General features: G+C 33.6%; 1 protein-coding gene across 1 annotated transcript in view; it reads right to left on the bottom strand.

The window, feature by feature from the left end:
- The window catches only part of LOC124367633 (protein KIAA0100-like), a 103924-nt gene that overhangs the window by 61037 nt on the left and 21557 nt on the right, over positions 1-21330 (bottom strand). The window contains exons 9-14 of the mRNA XM_046824607.1: positions 20208-20448; positions 16487-16617; positions 16204-16343; positions 7190-7367; positions 5907-6032; positions 5515-5701 (exon numbers count right to left, since the gene is read on the bottom strand). Of these exons, the coding sequence (XP_046680563.1) occupies positions 5515-5701; positions 5907-6032; positions 7190-7367; positions 16204-16343; positions 16487-16617; positions 20208-20448 (1003 nt within the window). The remainder of the gene's footprint in view (positions 1-5514; positions 5702-5906; positions 6033-7189; positions 7368-16203; positions 16344-16486; positions 16618-20207; positions 20449-21330) is intronic.

Genomic DNA, 21330 nt, shown 5'->3' with positions numbered 1-21330 from the left:
GTTGTGTTGATTCTCCTGGGATAGTAGTGATCTGTTGTATAGTGTATTGAAATTTAATCAAGGATGGGATATTGTTTTAGAACTTTTAAAATTATCAAAGCATTGCAAGGTAAGTGAAATTATAATATGTGTTGAGAGTGTGACATTTAATAAATTAATCTCGTGGTCACTTGGTTTGACTTTCTTTGAATATCCCTTTTATAAAAAAGTGTGATGGAGTGATATTAAATTTTGTAATCATTACTTAACATATTTTGGAACCCTGACATACACACAGACTTGTCTCTGGTGATAACACCAGAGACGTTCAAATTTAATAAGTTTTGAGTAGTACCAAGGGAATACAGCTAGCATTGGGCAAGATGGCGACCGATACCATGATGAGCAACATGGTACAACAACGTGCCACTGGTGACAAAAGGCATACAACTACATGGTGAGTCAACAACTCTAAAGAACCGACTCACAATAAATTGACACAACCACGTCGAGGGAATCCGCAGCAAATTGACGCAGTCAAGGTAAAGGGGCTTGCAACAAATTACAGCAGTCAACATGGGGGCTCACAACAAATTGGCGCTATAACCTGGGACACTCATCAAATTGGCACCAGAAAGTAGGGCTCTCATCAGTATGAATATTTTATTTGCACTAGACTCAATCTAGAAATCCTGTGCTCGCACACACACATACATTGAATCATAATAAATTATAAAGAATATCAAAACGTACACTGTCAATTTATTTTTACACATCCTGACGTTTCAAAATAATCTTTCAACATTAAATAATGTAATGATAATTGAGTTTGCAAAATGAGGTCTCCGGAGGAACTTGGACACATGAACAAGTAAAAAAGGTTTTTCAAAAGGTCAGTCTAGAGAAATTTAACTTACAAATTAATCTTCTCTCCATATATATATATATATCAAAACACAATAAAAAAGAATGTGAGATATTGTAGATTTTCTAAATCATTGATTCGTTTAAATAAAAGACGAAGAGAGGTTGCCAACGTATAATAGATAAGAGATCTACGAGGTGAGTTATTTATAGCCCACAAAGAGGAGGGGACGGCTCCGCAACAGGACCTATGCTGATTGTCAGCAGTGTTTACGTTTAAGGTAGGCAACAGTATTTCACAACTTTTTTGTACGAACATCATAATCTGTGTGACCAAATAAAAATGAAAATTGAATACATGGGAAATAAAATGTTATAAACATCGAATAGTACCAAATTGAGGAATTGAGGAAATTAGTTTTACAGGTTATATACTATTTATAAAAATAAACATTAAGCGTTAGTAAAAATAACATTTTCCAATAAAATTTTACATTTTAAAAACATTACATACTTTAAAGTGTTTCATTTTATTACGTTAGATTTAATACTTATTCATGTCCTACTGCAATGAGAACGAATCACAATCAGTTTTCGGATTGCATCATTTGATACCTTGGCTGTTTCCTGCCCCCCCCCCCCCATGGTTCTGTGAATCTGAATTCTTACAGCTTAAATAATTAATTTTATTTATTATTGGTAATGGGGCACAGCCATATGATGAAATCAAAAAGGTGATCTAGTCATAATTAAACTACTTTAAAAAAAATATTGCTTGATTTATATATTATTTTTTTTAACAGAGTACATGTTCTTATAACATGGATATGAAAAATGTTATAGTTTTATAAGTTTGATTATAAATAAATTTTAAAAGAAACGTTGCATCGCTGTCGTCCTACCATTACGATTAATACTCTCTCAATGGAGCTGGCTGGCATTGACAACCCTCCGTGCCGCCGTCGGCTTCTTTAGTTCAAAATCCTTTCCTAAATTGTTAGAATCTGGTTTAAAATTTAAACATGGTTGATTCTATAATTTAAAATAAATAGATTTTATATAATATAAAATAAAATAAATTTAATTATTACATTACGCTACCGAAAATTTACAAGAACTCGCCTTTTTGATAATTATAAAAGCTTTATTTATAGTTAAGTTTGCAAACCTCCTTGTATCCAACGGCCAATCCGCCACTGATCAGTGATCACGATCATAAAACTGATTATCTTGCAAGAAAAAGAAGTGTCTATTAATGCTGCTACCGGAGGCTACAAAACTAAATGAATGAACATTTTCTTACCTCGTGTACTGGTTACTGCTTCTTCTGAAGGACAAACAAAGAACAAACAACAAGACAGAAGAAATTAAATTTTCACAATACAGTTCGTAACTAATAAATATTTGACGTGATTTCATTTGGTGTGTCGTAATAACTGACACACCAAATGAAATCTAACTCAATTCTCACAATAAGGAATAAGATTGGAGTGCCGAGCTGGGGAAACAAATCTTTCATGTTGAGACATGAAACCAGCTGTTGTCCGAGGATGAGGGAGTGGAGTACACGATATACCCCTCCCCTTCCACTCTCATTGACAGTTGACAACAAAGGTTATTTTTTACCATAACATCGCTGCACCACATTACAATAAATGAACCTTGTATGATATATTTTTCATCTGCATGAAATGATTAATAGCGTTAACGTAGTCGTATGGAACCCGACAAAATTATACTTGGACGACTTCCTCGATTTGTAGTTTTGTAGTAATAAAGCTTAACACTACAAAGTTACTTGACGTTTGTTGTTTCCTGGTTAGAAAAAATGCAATGGTTTTTTTTCTAACGTTTTTATAACATGACGTTTCATTTGTAAATATTTTACTAATACATTATACAATTTAAACACACATTCACCATAAAAGATTTAAACCGTGTACACTCGTAATATCACATGCAGCTTAGGAATCATAAAAAAATATTATTGATAAGGAAAACGCATATCACTACCGTTTAATATCTAAAAGAGATGAAAAATAAAATTGTTTTCTCAAACGACCTTACTGGTAATTTAAAAACAGTTATATAGGCCTATAAAGTTTATGGTCTCGCTGCGTTAATTGATATGTGTCGTGTAGGTTCTGCTCCGTCACATTATTATACTATTTATTTACGCAAGACCCTAAATTAATTCAATTTATTGTCCACCATAAATTTAAAATTTTTTATAATTATTACATTGTGTTAACAGTCATTACATACAACGATATAGATATCGTACTGAATAGCATTTTTCTCATTAATATTTAAATAAAATAAGGGATTTAATAGAATGAAATTAAGTTAAAATGTAATTTAAATTCCTTACATTAGATTAAGGATTTGTATACTTTTTTTATTTTATGAAAACAATAATAGACTATATCTCATACAATAAAACTCCAATACGAAAAGTGTTTACATTAAACGACAATCTATCAAGTAATTAAATTGTGTTATTAATCTCGCGTTCAATCAGAGAATGCCTTGTTTACAGCCGCGTAGCGTAGCCAAGGCCCGGAACTGGCGACAGACAAAGACAGGGCCTCACGTGATTTGAGCCGGAAGCGTCATCTCCCACCGGCCCTTTCCTTTTCCTCATTTGTTTATAAACCATATTATCAGTAAAATCGCTCAGATAGCAGCACCTGTCAAACTTCGTGGTCTATCCCCTACATTGCGTGCTACTTTTTACTTTGCAATAGCGAAGGTCAACTTTCCCATATGATCGTCTGACGACGACCCGTGTTGATTTTATTTATTCAAAAGTTTGTAGAGATTTTCACGGTATGTAAACAAAAATTCACGGCTTATTTAAGGTTTTTTCACGGTGAACGAAATTCACGGCTTATTCCCGGTTTCACGGTTTTCCACGGTCGGGTGGGGACCCTGTTTTAATGAGTTGTACGTATTTACAAAGTATGGTGTCAGTTTTAAAATAACTTAACCTAATTAGACTAATAGTTGTGTCTTGTAAATTATTTTATTTGGAAATTAAAACAAATCATAATGATATACAAAGTTTAACAATATATGATGACTCCAGATGGCAATCCTCACTTTTAATACTTATTCACGCTAGAAGACGACTTACTAGAATTCAAAATTAAATAGCAGTTAAAATTAATAGAACCACACACACATAGCTACAGAAACTAAAACATCCTAAAACCATTACAAAAGGAATTTTTAATCCGATTCTGTGTGTAATTTTAAACAGTTTTAACAAAATTAGTTAAATAAATAGATTTTTACATCATGTACTGTATAAAATGTTATATTAAATTTACTCCTACCACTTACATTTCTCAAAGTAATAGGTAGCCTATTAAAACACTTCAGGCCAAAATTGCCTTTTTTCAAATAGGGGTAACCTCTGGGCAGGTATTAAAAAGTTACCTCTGTTCATGGTCGAGCACTAATGGTAATTACCCTCAGTGAGACAGAACCCAAACTTTTAACTGTATACAAAGAATATTGTAAAACATAACTACTGTAAATTGTTAGTGCATTTAAGACTATAAATTTATATTTAACAGACAATTCCAATTTAGATATCACATCCTACCATCACAAAAATTGGAAGCAACTAATGGAAAAAATTGGTCACTTAACTATCTCCCGTGTGAATGGCCAATATCTACCAGGTGCTATTGGCCTGTCTCCCATATTAACGGGCAGAATAGACATATTAACGGGCAGAATAGACATATTAACGGGCAGAATAGACATATTAACGGGCAGAATAGACCAGTAATGCGCAGTTATATTTGACACCATTTCTTTGCATTGTGCTGCTACCTAGTAGATGTCAGAGTAACTATTTTGACTCCCCATTACATATAACATTGCTTTTCAATTATTCCAGAATTTATTGGATTAGCATTTACATTAGTTTATTTCATGTTATTATTGAAAATGATGGGTTTAAGACTCTGTCTTTATGGGATAGACAATGAATTATCCAGCGATTTAGATGACATTACTTCAATAGTGTATCTAACATTAGAAAACAAATCTTTACAAGACACTGACAGTAAAGATGGCCTGGAGCAGCTAATGCTTCCTGACAGGTTTAACACTTATTCTTACCAAAAGAAATGTTTATATGTTTGTGTTCAAGTCTATTTTTAAGCTTTAAAACACTAGGAGCAGAACGTACCGTCGGAATTTGTATGGAAGAGGCTTAAGCATTTTGGAAACACACAAAGAAAATGAGCAAAAAACAAATTATTAAGAGCAAAACAAGTGTTTGTGTGCCAAATGATGACAAACACTGCAATAAGCGTTTAATACAAAATAACAGTGATTAATACAAGACTCTGATATGAAACAGCTAACAAGAAATCCAAAGACCACTTACACATGAAGAAAAACTCACCAAATTTGTATAATAACATCTTGAGGGTAGCAATAGTAATGGTGTAATGGTAGAAAGATTTTTATCTGTAGGTGTCGTACAATTTGTGTGGATTGTACTTCAGCCCAATTTGACACAAATTACAACAATGGATCATCAGTGTATTAAGATCAACAAAAATAAATAATACTACGAAATATAAAATAGGTAGAGATGACAATGTTTTACAATCAAGAGATACCACAAGTAATAAATAACTTTCAACTCACCAGGTGTTGTTCCATGCTAGTAAAAAGCCATCGGAGTTAGCGCGTTCCCCTTTCACAACCTCACTGTCATGGAGCCTCTTCACTTCCAGGTTCTCAAAAGTGAAAATAGTAGCACCATCAACAGCGATCTTCAGCAGTGAAGTTTCAAGCAAGCAGTTGTCTTTGGCATACAAATAAGCTATGTCATCTAAATAAACAGGAGATAAATTACCAGTGACTTATTTCCCAGATTTTACTTTAAACATACAACAGATTATACGGTGCTTATAAGTTTTAAGCCTAGGTGTTTATATTTATAGTAATAAGAAAATATACCTTCTGTTAATTCTTTTAATTACTGCAGGTGGAAAAAGAAAACTACGAAGATACTTGTCATAAGAAAGTGTGCATACCAGTTGTGAAAGTTAGGTTATGTTTGGAGGAGAGAATGAGGTTGCACCGCAGACGAGCTTTCACTTTGACTTGAAGTTTTCTAGGAGGTGACTCAGGGACAGAGCTTCTCTCTGAGACAACTGTTTCTGTGAACACACCAGTCATGGAGTGAAAAATACATTTGCTAAAGGCCATTATATTATGTTTCAAAACCAATAATTGACTTCAACCGAGAAAGTTTGGAAGGTAATTAAATATTTTTTCAATTTCTGAACTTTTTAGAACAAAATGGTTTTTTGTTCTTTTACGACAAGAAACTTAGAAATTGCACTTAGTCCTTAAAGGACCTTTGTGGTGCTTCTGGAGTGACAGGATATTCTGGATGTTAGAGTTGGTGGTAGAGGCCGCCTTCTGTTGAGATCCATGAGGAATGATTTTGGGCATTAATATCAGTCATTCTCCTATCAAACCTTTCCAGTCAAAATGGGCAAGGGTGGCATGCTTTTATGTCTAGGCTAACAAACATCCTGTAACACCTAGGGAGCTCCACCAACTCCAACAGTCATCTCTCGCAGTAGACTAGACCTACTGGTTTACCCTTGCACCTCAATATCTCGACATTTGCAGTTAGTGATGTGCTGCTTTTGGACATCCAAAGGTTTGCCCAGATTTAAGTGATACATCGGTTTTTGATGTTCACAGTGTACTTTAAACATAAACCAGCCAGAAGTGAACCCTCCTGGTGGTTTCTATATCCTAAATACATACTGCCTAACAGAGGTACAATCTTTCCCCTTTTATCACTAGAGATCCTATTTGTTGATACAATAACATACTGTTACGGATGGCCTATTAGTTAGGATGTTGTTTGGTTGATAATAATTTCACCATTACAGCCTTTTTGTGAATGTAATTTGCACCAAAAGAAATTTATAATGAAAAAAAACTTAAAAGTGAAAAAAATTAATAGCCCAATAGCTTTTTTTTGGAGATACTAACAATTAGATCAAAACCCAAAATCCATAAAAATTCCATCTTTAATCGCAGAATCATCAAATTTGATCAAAGACAACTTTTAAACAATAGTTGATAGAGAAGGAGTTTGTACTATAAGCGTCAATTGGACTATAAAGTCATTTTTACAAAATTTGTTATAGGGGTTTTCAAAAATTCATTTCTACAAAATCACTTCTTATGACTCAGAGAAGGGGTTCAGTCTTAGAATGAGATTTTTGTAAAAACCAATGTTTTATTTTTGGACAAAACATTCTCCTATACAGTCTAGTATGTACATGGGACTTACCTCTATCTGGTGAGACCAGAGTGTTCCTAAGTGCTTTCATCTCCTTGAACAGAGTGAGCAACTTAAGATGCAGGTTAGGACTCCAGACGGTGTCCACCTCCTCGGTGAGCTCCACCAGCCACATGTTGTCCTGCTTGTGCCACTCTGCCCGGACCATCTTCACGTGTCCACACGCTGCCTGCAACATACCATTCTTACATTTACACCATTTGAACTGAAACGAGGAAAATGTTGCTTAACACATTCACTGTGGGTGACGAGCATGCTTGTCATGCGAAAATGGTGCGCTGGGCGGTGGATGAGCGAGCTCGGCATACGGCAGCTGCTTTCATATTGCCTCAGTGTGAGCTGAGCAGTTGCCCGGGAAGGCTGTAACACTCATAGCGAGGTGTGCCTGTTTTGGTGAGTCAGTTGGTGCGATTTGTCGCTAGTTCGCCATTTTCGTTTGTTGTGTATGCTTTGCGATATTGTGTGAGTGGATTATAGTGTCTGTTGACTGTATAAGTGTATGTACTCATCTGATGAAGACAATGAGTCGCAATGAAATGCACTTTCTCCAGGTTGTTGTAGTAAATTCTTTTTACCTGTACAACTCAGATAGACTGTCCCTGTATGACTTCCGAGTTCATATTCTTGAAGACCTGCTCCCTCAAAAGGAAGCCCCACTGCTCATCACACTGACGCGCAACAGCATGTATCGTCTCTCCAAACTAACAAAGCGCAAAGGAAACGGCTAGTCACCCTTACCCGGAGGTGCCGCGTTTGCTACTAAGAAGGCAAGTGTAAGGAAACAGTGTACTATTGTGCAGTGAGCCCTGACGAACCAGGTCTGTGTGAACTCAGTTGCTTTGATAAGTATCACGAGGACAAATAAGTAGTTTTTAGTCTTTGGCGGTGGGTGAGGATGTTTATAGTTTTTTCATAATTTTTACTCGGGGAGGGGGGACTGTTAACTGTTTTTGATGTATATTTTTCAAACTAATATGTAATAAATACGTGTAATTGATGTACTATCTACGTGTCATTCATGTACTATATACGTGTAATTTGCGAGTGTTTGTGCCGAAACCTAGTGCACATACAACACGGGGACCGGCACCCGGTGCAGATGACGAGCAGACTCGGCACGGACATGACGTCACCCGTTCCGGCCAACGAAGCTTCCGGGATACCTTGGACAACCCTTTCAGCTATCCTACTCCGTTTTGGGTAAGTAAAAAACAAAACAAAATACCCGCATTTTCTGTCGCCGGTAATTTTGTCATCCGCAGTGAATGTTTTAATTAAAGTTCTTATTTTTTTTTTACATATTTAAATTTATTGGTTGATTTTAAATACAAAAATATAAAATAATGATTTTTACGCTTAACATTTGCTACATTTTTCACTTTTTTCAAAGTAGAGGTAAAAACCTTTTCACACATTATATACAAAATTATTTACACACACTCGCTTGTGAATACCGGTTTTAGTAGTTTTTTTCAGTATGGGAAACCTTGAAGCGAGGAACCGCTCATGAACCAACATCGTAATCACTGCTCTGGTAGCGCGATTCTTGGCGCAAGTTATGCTTAGAGTAAACTACACATCTCAATGTAAGCCAATCAGTAGGCTTAATGCTACAATGCTAAATGGAAAACAGTGAGCCACATTACTGTTAGTTATTTCACTATTTTTTCGCTAGTCTAATTGCCACCCATTACAGATAAAAATTAAAACGGATCATTGTTGCACGACCTAGTAACCCACCACCGGCTCTTTTTTGTCATAACTCAGTGAATGAATTAACTCTGCAAAACCCGTTCAAGGCTTAACTAACAGTCTTTAATATTTTGGATACTACAATGAGACCAGTATTATTTTTTGGTAGAGAGTGCTTGGAACTATGTGAGGATACTAACCCCATTTTTGTGTGGACAGAAATGTATTAAACAACCAGCATGAACACTCTGGAACAGTGTCTTTATTAAATAGAGCTCACCTGATTGAATATTCATGGCACTATTCAACTGAAATTTCTTCTCGGAATTTAAGTTAAACCTCTACTCATAATATTTTTAGGATTGGTTGAAAACAAGCTATTTTTTTTCGCCTTAATAATTGGCCAAAATGGTTTAAAAAAGACATTTCAAACAACAATACTATTTTTAGATACAGAAATTTAAATATAACAAATAATTAACTAATTTAAATGTATATATACATACAAGAGATGGAAGATTTTTACCAAAATAATCAGAATACAAAATTGAATAGTCTGTTCTTAGTCACCAATGCTTAATAGCTACTCATACATTGGTAAACTGCAGATATGATGAGGTGTTATGAACAATACGATGCAGTGTAATGTGGCAGCACAAAGACACAAACAAGACAGTAAACTCAACTCAATAAAGCAAAGAAAGATTATAACTCATGGAAATATGTATCCCCTGCTGTGTAAAGTAATAAATTATTCATCGGTAGTTTTTTGAATAACAATTAAACATACGTTGACTAATTACTTCTGTAATGGAAAACAATTGTTTACCTACAAATTTGTTTTAAATCATGTAAAACCTTTATTATCCCAACAAGTGCTATTGTGATACATTAGAACGCTGCCAAAGCGATAGTGCTGCTGGAGCAAACTTGTAAGCAAGCTAAATGCAGATTCAAAACATTAAATCAAGATGGCTGTTTGGTCTAAGACCCTACTTTCAGACCTGGGAGTTATCCTTGGCGTCATGGGTTTGATTCCCATGCCTGACTTTAGGGATTTTTGCGGTCTGGTGTACACTCACTGGTCACTGGTAGAGTAGGTGGGAGGACCCACCTTAAATTAACGGTGGTTGACATGGGTCGAAGTTGACGGGATTGGTGTATTCTTATATAAGTATATCGGACCTAAAACAACTGTTTCACTTTTTTGTCTTCACTATGAAAGAAAGAAAAACCACTCTATCTGTGTTGTTTTATGTTTTGCAAGGTATTTATTATTAAATCATAACTATAATAATAGTGTTTAAGAGTTAAAAGCCATTTAAACCATACCTAGTGTTTTAGGAAAATTACCAGTAGTACAAGGATTTTAAATTATTGAATAATGAAACAAACATATTCTTAAAAATCGTAAAGTCAAAATTTGAAAAAACTAAAAATCTGATATAAAATTTTGAAAAAAATAATGTTACAGAACTAAATTGTGTCAAGAACGTCAATGTAACTAAAACTAAGCTACCTGTATCAAAACCTAATTAATATAATATTAATAAAGTATTAAAATAAAACAATAGTGCTGATATTTCAGTGAATAATAAATTGAAAAAGTATAATACCTTTCCCATTTTTTGAATTTTGAAATATTAAATTTTTTTTTTTTAATTTATTTATTCTTTGAAATGACAACAATCATTTTATTCTTAAATGCAAAAACCCTATTGGGTTTGTCTGCATTTCACTAAATATACTAATTACTTATTTTATGCTTTAAATTAATTTGTGGTTAAGTCCACGCAGTTTTATTACAAGAGTAAACACCTCACCAATAATGCAGTTACAATATAAAAAATAATAAATACAAATTTCAAATTAACATACCAAAATTTCTTAAGAAAAACAATAGCAATAAGGCAGGGTGCACACTAAAGAAACCTGTTTCAGGAAACAGTTTTCATGAAATTGGTTTCAAGAAAACCATTTAATTCAAATATGCACACAGCAGAAACGGGTTTCCATCAGTTTCATGATGGATTCGGATGATGATGATGTGGTTATTTTGTGGTGGTAGCTAAAGAAAAGTATTGGGTTCACCCGTTGATCAGGTGAACCTACCTTCTACTTTATTCCTGTAAAGCTGCTATTGCTGTATTCCTTTAGGTGGAAATCATAGAGGCAAGGATGGTTTTCGACAGCTTCTGCTAACTTCCCTTGGAAAGAAATTTCTGCCATACTAAAACAGCAAATTCTTTTCGATATATTAGGTTAGAGATGTGTCATTAAAAACGTTACATAATTTTAATGAATATAAGTATCAATGGTATTGGTACCGAAAATCGAAAAAATAAGTATCGACACTATAGTATTAATTTTATACTGTGGAAAGCACTTTTAATACTTTATTTAAGTCATACATGGTAGTAAAATCACTTAAAACATGAAACTAAAGCCATTATGAAATCTGTTTTTTGGATTGCGTGTAAACCAGTTTCAAGAAATCAATGAAACTACAGTTTCATGAAACGCAGTGTGCACAGCCCTGCGTCAATCTAACCTATCTGTTTCAAGCAACTGAAGTTTCTCGTTTCATGAAACCGGTTTCCTGAAAAAGGTTTCTTCAGTGTGCACCCTGCCTAATTAATTAACATTTATAAAAAATAACTTAATCCTAACAACAATAAATAAATATTCAAGGATAACAATAACAACAACAAAAACAACAAACAGAAGAAACAAATATAAAATATGCATAATTTAACTCAATAACAATATACCCAAAAACATGTTTAAAGCTCAGATAAAATCATTCAAAGAACAACAAATAAATAAATATATATAAGTTACCTTAATTGTATTTGAAAATTATTTTCAATAACATTTATAATAACAATCGTAACAAAACTATCAACAACAAAACAACACAACAACAACCAGTAATATTAAATTTCATTTTTCCATAACAACTCTTTTAATGCAACTTTAAACAATTTACAACTGTTAGCATTTTTAACATTGTTTGGAAGCATGTTAAAAACTGTAGGCATATAAACTTCCAGAGTTCTACTTCCATATTTGTTGCTGAATTTAGGTATAACAAGATAGTGTTTTCTTACCGAGTAAGGATTTGTGTTTTTTATTTTATAAGTGTCAACTCTTAAATAATCATTAATTATTAAAAATGTTTAACAATTTGTCTATTTGTAATCTATTTAAGTTTTGGAAAACATTACCATCTGGTAAAACTTTCAAATTATTTGGCATAATACATTTAAGTGTCTGTCTTTGTATGCTTTCTATACTTTTTAAATGATAGTTGGATGCATTGCCCCAAGCTCTGAGCCCATATCTTATAACAGATTCACACAGTGCATCATATATTGTTAACAGTGTTTTACAGGCTACATATTGCTTTTAAGTAGTATAGTTTACAAGAGTAGACTCTGACCTTTTTACACACACTTTCTATGTGCCTATCCCACTTGAAATTGTGATCAACCAGTACCCCTAAATATTTAAAAACTTTAACATTTTCTAAAATACTGCACTGACAATTATTAAAAATATATGTTTTAGCGTGCAAACAATTATAATCATGATGTTTAATATCAACAATTTTACATTCAAATGATGGTGAGTGTATATGCATTAATTTTGATTTAGCGGCATTTATAATTAATCCATTGTCATGGCACCAGCATATGAGACTATTAAAAATCCATTTGCATGTTTTCCTTAGCCTCTGTTATGTTTTTATGAGAAGTTACCAAAATTGTGTCATCAGCGTACATATAAATTTTACACTTTTTCATTATACTTGCTACACTATTTACATAAATTATATACAAAAGTGGTCCCAAAATACATCCCTGAGGCACTCCTGATGTTATGTCATGTTCCTGTGAAAAACAGTTTCCAATTTTAACTATCAATTTTCTATTATTTAGGTAATCTTCAAACCAATCAAGAAATTTCCCTCTTATTCCCACTGCTCTCAGAGATTCAACTATTTTATTGAACTGAAGTGTATCAAATGCTTTAGAAAAATCTATAAAGGTAACCAATATTTGTTTTCTACTATCAATTTCCTTGTTAACATAATTAGAAAAATCTTTTAACAAGGTTTCTGTACTTTTATTTCGTTGAAATCCATACTGGCAATCATCAATTATCCTGTTATCTCTTAAATATCTATTCAAACCATTTGCTATGTAATGCTCCATAACTTTATCTACCGCAGAGAGTATTGAAATGGGCCGATGCTAACAATTTTAACCCTTTGGATGCCAGCCCATTTCCAAAAGTACTACCCAGAAACGCCAAGGGCATTTACAGCAGTTTTGCAAGCTCTCACTAAATGTATCATAACTTTTTTATTTTTTAACAGATATTGATGATTTTTTTACCATTATTTTGCTTATGAAATTCCCTTGTTCTGTTGGTAAATTTTAGTTGCATAAATGTAAATTTAAACTTATACAAAAATTAAAAATTAAGAAAAAAAAAAATTAAAATTTCCAAAAAACATTTTTTTAGCACAAATAAGTGGTTTAAAAGAAAATGTATGCTGATTTCCCTGTTATATCCTAGTAAACTATATCTAACCCTTAACCTAATTACAAAATTTCAAAAGTCTACCTTATATAGAAGTCCAGTTATGATTTTTTTTTCACTAAATGTGACACGGGCACAGTTTTTGTAATTTTCATGGACGTTGTATGTAATGTTACACTATATTCACAAATCAATATTTGACACTATACAAATCGGTACTTTGGGATTATACCAACCACACCACTATGAAAAACACAAAAGTATAAATTTATAGATATATTATAAACAAACATTGTTAGAACGAAAAAACAACTTTTTAATTACAAAATTACAAACTTACAAAGATTATCAATTGTTAATGAAGAGGTCAGATTCGCTTAAACTTTTTTCAATGAACTTAGAACATTATAAAACGATGTATTTGAGTAACAGAACTAACATTCCATCAATCAACAAGCATTTCCAGGTATTGTGATCGGTATTGTGGTCGCTGTTATCTTATCTTTCTCGAGAATCTCGATTACGGCACGGCAGCGCCGCGCGGCATCACATGATTATTTAAGTTTTTTGCACGGTACATAATTGCCTTTCCATTACAATTAAATTTATATTTCTGATCAGCCCCTCTAGAATTATATTTACTGATAGATACTATCTCGAGGGATGTTTTTCTTTCGTTTGACATCAGCGCGAGCTTCGGAAGCACCTTCGGCCGGAGGCACTCGCATTTTGGGTGGCGGAGTTTGATCAAGAATAATGACAAGTTTTGTGTGTTTTTTTTTCAATAAAGAGTTTAGTTTTTTGTTTGGTAATGTTTGTTTTTGTTGAATTTTTGTGTTTGGAGAAATGTAGGGGTAAAATACGAAAGTACAACAAAGCGAACGGGCGGCGAGACTCTGCAATCACGTTATCTACTACACCGCTCGACTTTGACCTCTGTCTGAGGATGCGGGAGGGGTTTGCGATAAGACAATTCCTGTTTTATACTGACGAAATATTGTTCTACGCTAATCTAGTAATCAGTAGAAGCTAAATGTCAACTGTCTGAGGATGGGGAGGGGTTTGCGATAAGACAATTCCTGTTTTATATCGACGAAATATTGTTCTAACGCTAATCTATTAATCAGTTGAAGCTAAATGTCAAATAACGAATCATGTCTAGGTGTGGTCTGTATAATCCCAAAGTACCAATGAATCTAATAAAAGGGGCATAGTAAAAATGCCCTAACAACAAAAGTAATGAGAGAATTTACAAACGTAAACAACGCATAGCAACACGAACGTAACCTCAATCTCGACCAAACAATTCAACAGCTGCGAAGCTCAAAATACGACCAAACAAACAGTCCCATGAACGAATTAACTACTTTGTGGTTGCAAAGCCAAACTAATCGACTATCGATTAGTCAAAATTTCGCGGCAATAAGATGAACTATAAGAAAATTACAGGTGAAAAACGTGAACGTTACCTATATTACGGCCGTTGGCGATTTTCAGTTGAGTAGACGACGGCCGTAATACCGGTACGTTGGCATCCAAAGGGTTAAGTTTATTTGGGACTTTGCCTTCTGATATTGACTTGTTTATTATAACTGATTGTGGCTCTGAGAGACTTACAGAGAATCTATTTAAATCCATCATTCTGATTCCATCTATCCCAAGACTTTTCTTCTTCATTCTTCCCAAAATACTTTCAATTTGTTTTGCATTTGAGTATGGTATATACAACGATGTATTGCATGACATATCAGGGTTATTTATTAATACATTTCTCTGCATTTGATAAGTCTTTGAATTACATTTATGTGTTATGCTGCTTATATCTTTTGTGTAAATCGTTCCAAATTGCTCACATATGTTCTCTAATGTAATGTTCTGTACTTTATTCAACATGTATCTATGTATTGTATCATCAATATTCATCTTTCTCTTTCTTCCCAAAATTTCATTAATTTCGTCCCATGTTCTTTTGATATCCTTTTTATTTTTTTCTAAATTTTCTTTATGAAATTTCCTTTTTGCCTAAACAATGTTTTTATCTATTTTATTCCTTAATATTTTGTATTCTTTCTGAATGTCTTTATTTTCTGGCTTATTTTGAAGTTGCTTGAAAAGTCTATCACGGGTCTTTATCATCTTAACTATAGCCCATGTCATCCAAGGCTTTTTTGGTTTTTTGAATTTATCTGTTTTCCAAAAGGTTGCTGTCTTATAAATTGAATTTATTATATCATCCAAATGTAAATATGCCTCATCTGATGACATACTATCATCCGTTACCCATCTCCAGTCAACCTGAGAAAAAGTTGAATAAAAGATTTTTTCATCTAATTTTTTAATTTGACATACAGACATATTTACTTGCTTATTCCTAGTAACAGAAGTCTGCATGTTGAGCAGGCAAGGGTAATGGTCAGATATCTTTAATTTCACAATTGCAGACCTGGCTCTTATCTTATCTGCCCTGAGATAGATATGATCAATTAGTGACTGGACTACCCTATCTTGTCTTATCTCCTCTCTTGTGAATTGGTCTATGCATGACAAAAATCCATTGGCAGCCATCAAGTTCTTATATGCATTTACATTATTACAGTAATTATTCTTAATATTCAAATTAAAATCTCCAATTGTCACACTTATACTTGTTTTCATGCTTACAATTGTATTACTCAATTCCCCTAAGAAATCCTTAATATTAAATCCTTAAATGTAAATATTTTAATGAAGTCTTAGAGAATACTGAAAAATATAACTAGTTTTACCTTAATTTCTTCAGACCGAAGACAAGTATACTGGGCTTTGGTGGGGGAGATAGACATGATCTTGGCTCCTTCTAATGTGATGGAAAGTTTGGCTTGTCTGCTGTCGACCAACATTTTATCCAACCGCACAACTATGCAGACTGTACAATACACATTTAAATGAATTTTTATTCACAGAAGTAATTTTAAGTTATAAACACTACCCCAAACACAGTGTAGGCTCAAATGCTTTCAAAATAAAACATATTACTATTGTATCAAGCAAAACAATGCAAGCTCTTACCTTTCTTGTCTGCGATAAGAAATGCATTTGTATTTGTTATGTTGATTGTAGTATCAATGTGAATATTTACTGCAGTAGATGATCTAGAAGATTGCTGTACATTTCGCAGACACTGGTAGTCTTTGACACATCTGAAAAATGACAAGAATGCGAAAAATATCAGAGAATAATGCATTTTGGTCAGTTAAACTAAAGAAAATTTATCAGAGTCAGAGTTACATATGGGGTGCACCACTTGTGCGGTATAAATAATTATCATACCAAGTAACTGTTGTCATTTTTTTTTCTCTTTCCCCCTCAAGTCAACCCCAGAAATCTCAATATTATTTTTTAAATGCCCTGAAATGGCCCAATTTGAGAATATGGTGATGTTTTGGAAGTTGTGTGATCATTACACTGAACATTATAAAAGTTAATCATCTTAAATTGTATTTACAGTGTGCTAAAATTAAAAAAAAACCATTTTTAAATGGAGCCTTGTATTCTTACTATAATATGTTACGGTGCCCAATTATTTCCAAACTTATTTTACGAGACAATCTTTCAGGAAATCCGTGTTGGGGCACTTTTCTTTAAGGTTTCCAAATAAAACATTCTCAAATTTAGAAAATAATGAAAAAAAAATCTGGTATTATTTTGAAATTATTTTATGGTGTTTATTGAAAATTATTTGTAAGAAAGTGGTATTCATCAAAGTGAAGGTAGATTATTAAATACAATAATTAATAATCATGAAATGTCACACAGTACAGATGACAGCTAAATTGACCCAATCAATCAAATTACTGAAAGATTATTAAAAATTGTGTAAATAAATGTATATATATATATATATATTTTTTTTTTTAAAGAACACTATCTTTATTTAACAACAAGAATCAACAACGGTAAGTTCATATTGATTATACAATATTAGCCTCTAAATGTCTGCAATGTTTACCAAAAGGACGAAGCCAAATGGTAGAACTAAAACACACAACAAGAGGATTTACAAGTACTGTCAGATCTGAATTGGTACCGGCTAACAGAGGAGTTCCCCAGGGCTCTGTCCTAGGGCCAATTTTGTTTGTGCTGTTTATCAATGATTTTCCAGAACATCTAGAGGAATACAGTAAGATGGTCATGTATGCGGATGACACTGTGCTGCTTACTGCAAACAGAAACTTAGATCAACTAGAAGTGAACACTTTTATTGCCTTCAATATGACACAAGACTACTGTATGAAAAATGACTTAGTTCTCAATGAAAGTAAGACCAAGCAAATGTCATTTGGGAATAAAAAGTCTACAGTATCTGAAATGCCCAACCTGAAAATCAAACATCTAGGTGTCATACTTGATGAAAATTTATCCTGGAATAATCAAGTGGACAATCTTTGCCTAAAACTCGGGTCAGCTCTCTATGCCATAAAACGAATCAAGGCAACTAGTACCCCTGAGGCAACAAGGACCGCATACTATGCATTGTTTGAAAGCCATTTACGCTATGGTATTACTGTCTGGGGTGAATCCACTATGGGCAATCTCAACCACGTCCTGGGAAAAGGGCAATCAGAGTAATAGCAGGCTTAAGTCCAAGACAAAGCTGTAGAGATGTTTTCAAGAACCTGAACATCCTGACGGTCACTTCCATCTACATCCTAGATACTTTACTGTGTGACCAAAGACCCCCCTAAACAAAGTGACGTGCATGAATACAACACCAGATATGCAGGAAACTATGTGCTGCCAGGTCACAGAACAGCCATGTATGAAAGGAAACCATTGTATGCATGAGTGAAGATGCTAAACAAGATACCAGGCCACTTGAAAGCTGGAGGCCCTGTGCTGGTGAAGAGGAAGCTACAGAGATGGCTACTAGACAAGGCTTTCTACACCCTAAATGAATTCTTTGCTTGGGGAGACCCCACATAACACTGAAGAAGCTTTTTCATTTTACTTTGTACAGATTGTACTAATTTGACGCTGTAACATTTCTTGAAGAAATTTTAATAAAGGATATTGTCTATTGTCTATTACCAGTTTTTACTTTAAACCATAGAGAGTATTCAGTCCTAATAGATTAATTTAAGAGAGGTAATATGTGTCAAAAGTTTAAAAATAGGATGATCAAATAAAAATTAACAATAAAAAAGTCAATAATTTCACTAAGTAAATAAAGCTGCAATACTTTGCATTCGCTCAACTATCGAACCTCAGAAATTAATGAACATCAGGATAAATAATATGAATTTCAGCAAGAAAGTATTTAAAATGACATGTTTAAGAGAACTTGATTGGATAAAATAAGCTTTTTTTGCAACTACATTCCTTACTTCAGTCATGTCCATATGGTTTTATACAAACACTATCAATGACTGAAGCAGTGCAAAATCACCAGCTGCAAAAACACCTCTTGATATTTTTACAGAGTTGCAAATATTTCCAACTTCTCTGGGGCCAGACATATTTTTGTCACTGTTTATCATTACAACTTTCTAATACAAGATATCAAGTTACGGTTACAAATATTTTAATTTCTCCTTGACATTATCATACAATAAGTAGCAGCACCCCTCTTCTAAAAAAAAGAAAAAAACAACTATAACTGGATATATTTTCATCTGAAATATCCTGGTTATAAAAGGACTATACCCAATTACTCAGGAAAAATAATAAAAAATATAAAAAAATCAAAACATTTTTAAAAACTAGCACAAGAAATAAACAACAGATAACGTAGGCTAGATTCACCTGTTCACACCAATCCTAGCTGAGGGTGTGTGGTCATTTGTAGTTAGTTTTGTTAATGATTTTGTAATAGTTTATTACACAATAAATAACATACTTTCTGAATATTATTCTAAAGTATTTCATAATTTTAGAGTAGTCAAACCCATGTGATGGTTTTCAGAATTATGGAAACAGATATTGTTTCATCTTGTATATTTTATTGAAATACTAGCTAAAAAACCCCACAGCTTCGTACGCAATTTCATTTTTTTAGTCACTGAAATATATTTCAATCTCTTGATCCATTTTTGATGTAAGTTTAAAGTTGGGGCTCTGAAGTCGGAGAGAGAAACTGTTTTTCAAACATACCTCTGAAATTTCTAGAATATCTTCCCAATATTTAATGATACTTTATTGAATAAATTAGACGATTTCAGTGGCAACTGAACTATTTCAGAACGTTGTGGAGAAATCCTACTGTCTACAGGAGACTTCAGTCGAAGTCCTTAGCTTTTCAGTTAACACAGTTATGCTGTAATAAATGATGGAATTTTGCTATAGTTAATTAAAATTCCAATAAAACCAAACCTAGACAAAGAAAATTGTTTACACATAACATGATATTTGTAAAGTGTAACTGACTTTGATAGATGGCTTTAACAACAAACATTTACTATTACGTCTTTAATGTGTTTAAACTATTATATTTATTATTCTTGACTTTGACAGTTGAATAACACAGTTACACATTTACTGTGTACTGATTAAGCTAAGTCCATAAATATAATGGACAATGGGAGTACAGGATCAGCCAGGGCGTAACTCGGAGAGATTTTCGTAATAGGAATAGGTCTATATGTTACCCAGGGACTCTAAGAATGTCAATGTAAAATTTAAGTACAATTGTTGCAGTAGTTTATACGTGATTGAGTACCACAGAAAAGCAGACAGACTCCATTAGATTTCTATATAATGGTATAGAAGTAAAAGGGGATGATGGAAGACTTACGATGCTGCGTGTGCAAGGAATGAGGCGAGAGGTGGACTCCACTCAACTCGAACAATGTCCAGCATCCCCTGCAGCCGAGCTGGCCCTGTGAGTGGGCGTCGCAGGTTGACGAGCGTGACGCCCAAATACAGCGGTGTGCCCCAGATGTGGCTCTTGCCGGGAGGGGCATCCTGCCCACTGTTCAGACGACACCATGCCGACTCCATCAGCAGCTCGGCCGTGTACTTGTGTCCCTCAGCATCTGGCCAGGCAGAGGTATTTTACTTTGATTTTCTATAATGAACACTGAGGATTCATATTAACATAAATAAAGACAATAAAAAATAAATTATCCAACTATAAGAGACCAGTTTTGATTGGTGGAATCATCTATAGGAATTCCTTACAAAAACATTATTTTAAAAATACACATACAGTAGAGTCCCGTTAATCCGACCTAATTGGGACCGAGCCCTATTCGGATTATGTGATTGTTCGGATTAGCCAGAATTACAGAAAAATACGGTTTTTAAACTTGAGAATGGGTCTATTTTGTTATAGAATTATCAACATTGTTTATTAAAACATGTTTTCTGACTGTTGCATTGTATTTCTTGACAAATAAACGTGTTTGCGAATACTAAGCACATTTACCGTATTTAGTGTGAGAGTTCTATTGTTAAGCAATGTGAGGTTACTGGATATTGTACGGGTCCACGCGTTCAATAGTTGTACGAAACTACGCGTCATCCAATAGACTGTCTTTAATGCGACAGAAGACAATAACTGAATTTATGTCTTTTAACAATTAATATTGTACTCAATAATAATATCAGTACTGTACGTCCAATTTTTGTTTGATTTCACTTCTTAATACAGTAATTTAACTCATACTTAACCTATAAGTTTCAATTTGGTACTGTATTTAACTTCATTATTTATGTAATGTACCGTACACAATTTGTCTTAATAAAATACTGTATGTCTATAAGAAATAAAGTTTTCTTTGTTTATGTACGAAATGATGCACCCATTTTCATTTTTTATGTAATTAGTTCCTATAACTGTTCATTATCGTTATAAATAATTCCTCCTGGACCTGTTCGGATTAACCGACGTTCGGATTACACGTGTTCGGATTAGC

The sequence above is a fragment of the Homalodisca vitripennis genome, chromosome 8 (genome assembly GCF_021130785.1).
Source record: "Homalodisca vitripennis isolate AUS2020 chromosome 8, UT_GWSS_2.1, whole genome shotgun sequence".
Classification (NCBI taxonomy): Eukaryota; Metazoa; Arthropoda; class Insecta; order Hemiptera; family Cicadellidae; genus Homalodisca; species Homalodisca vitripennis.
This window is presented reverse-complemented; position numbering and strand designations above follow the sequence as displayed.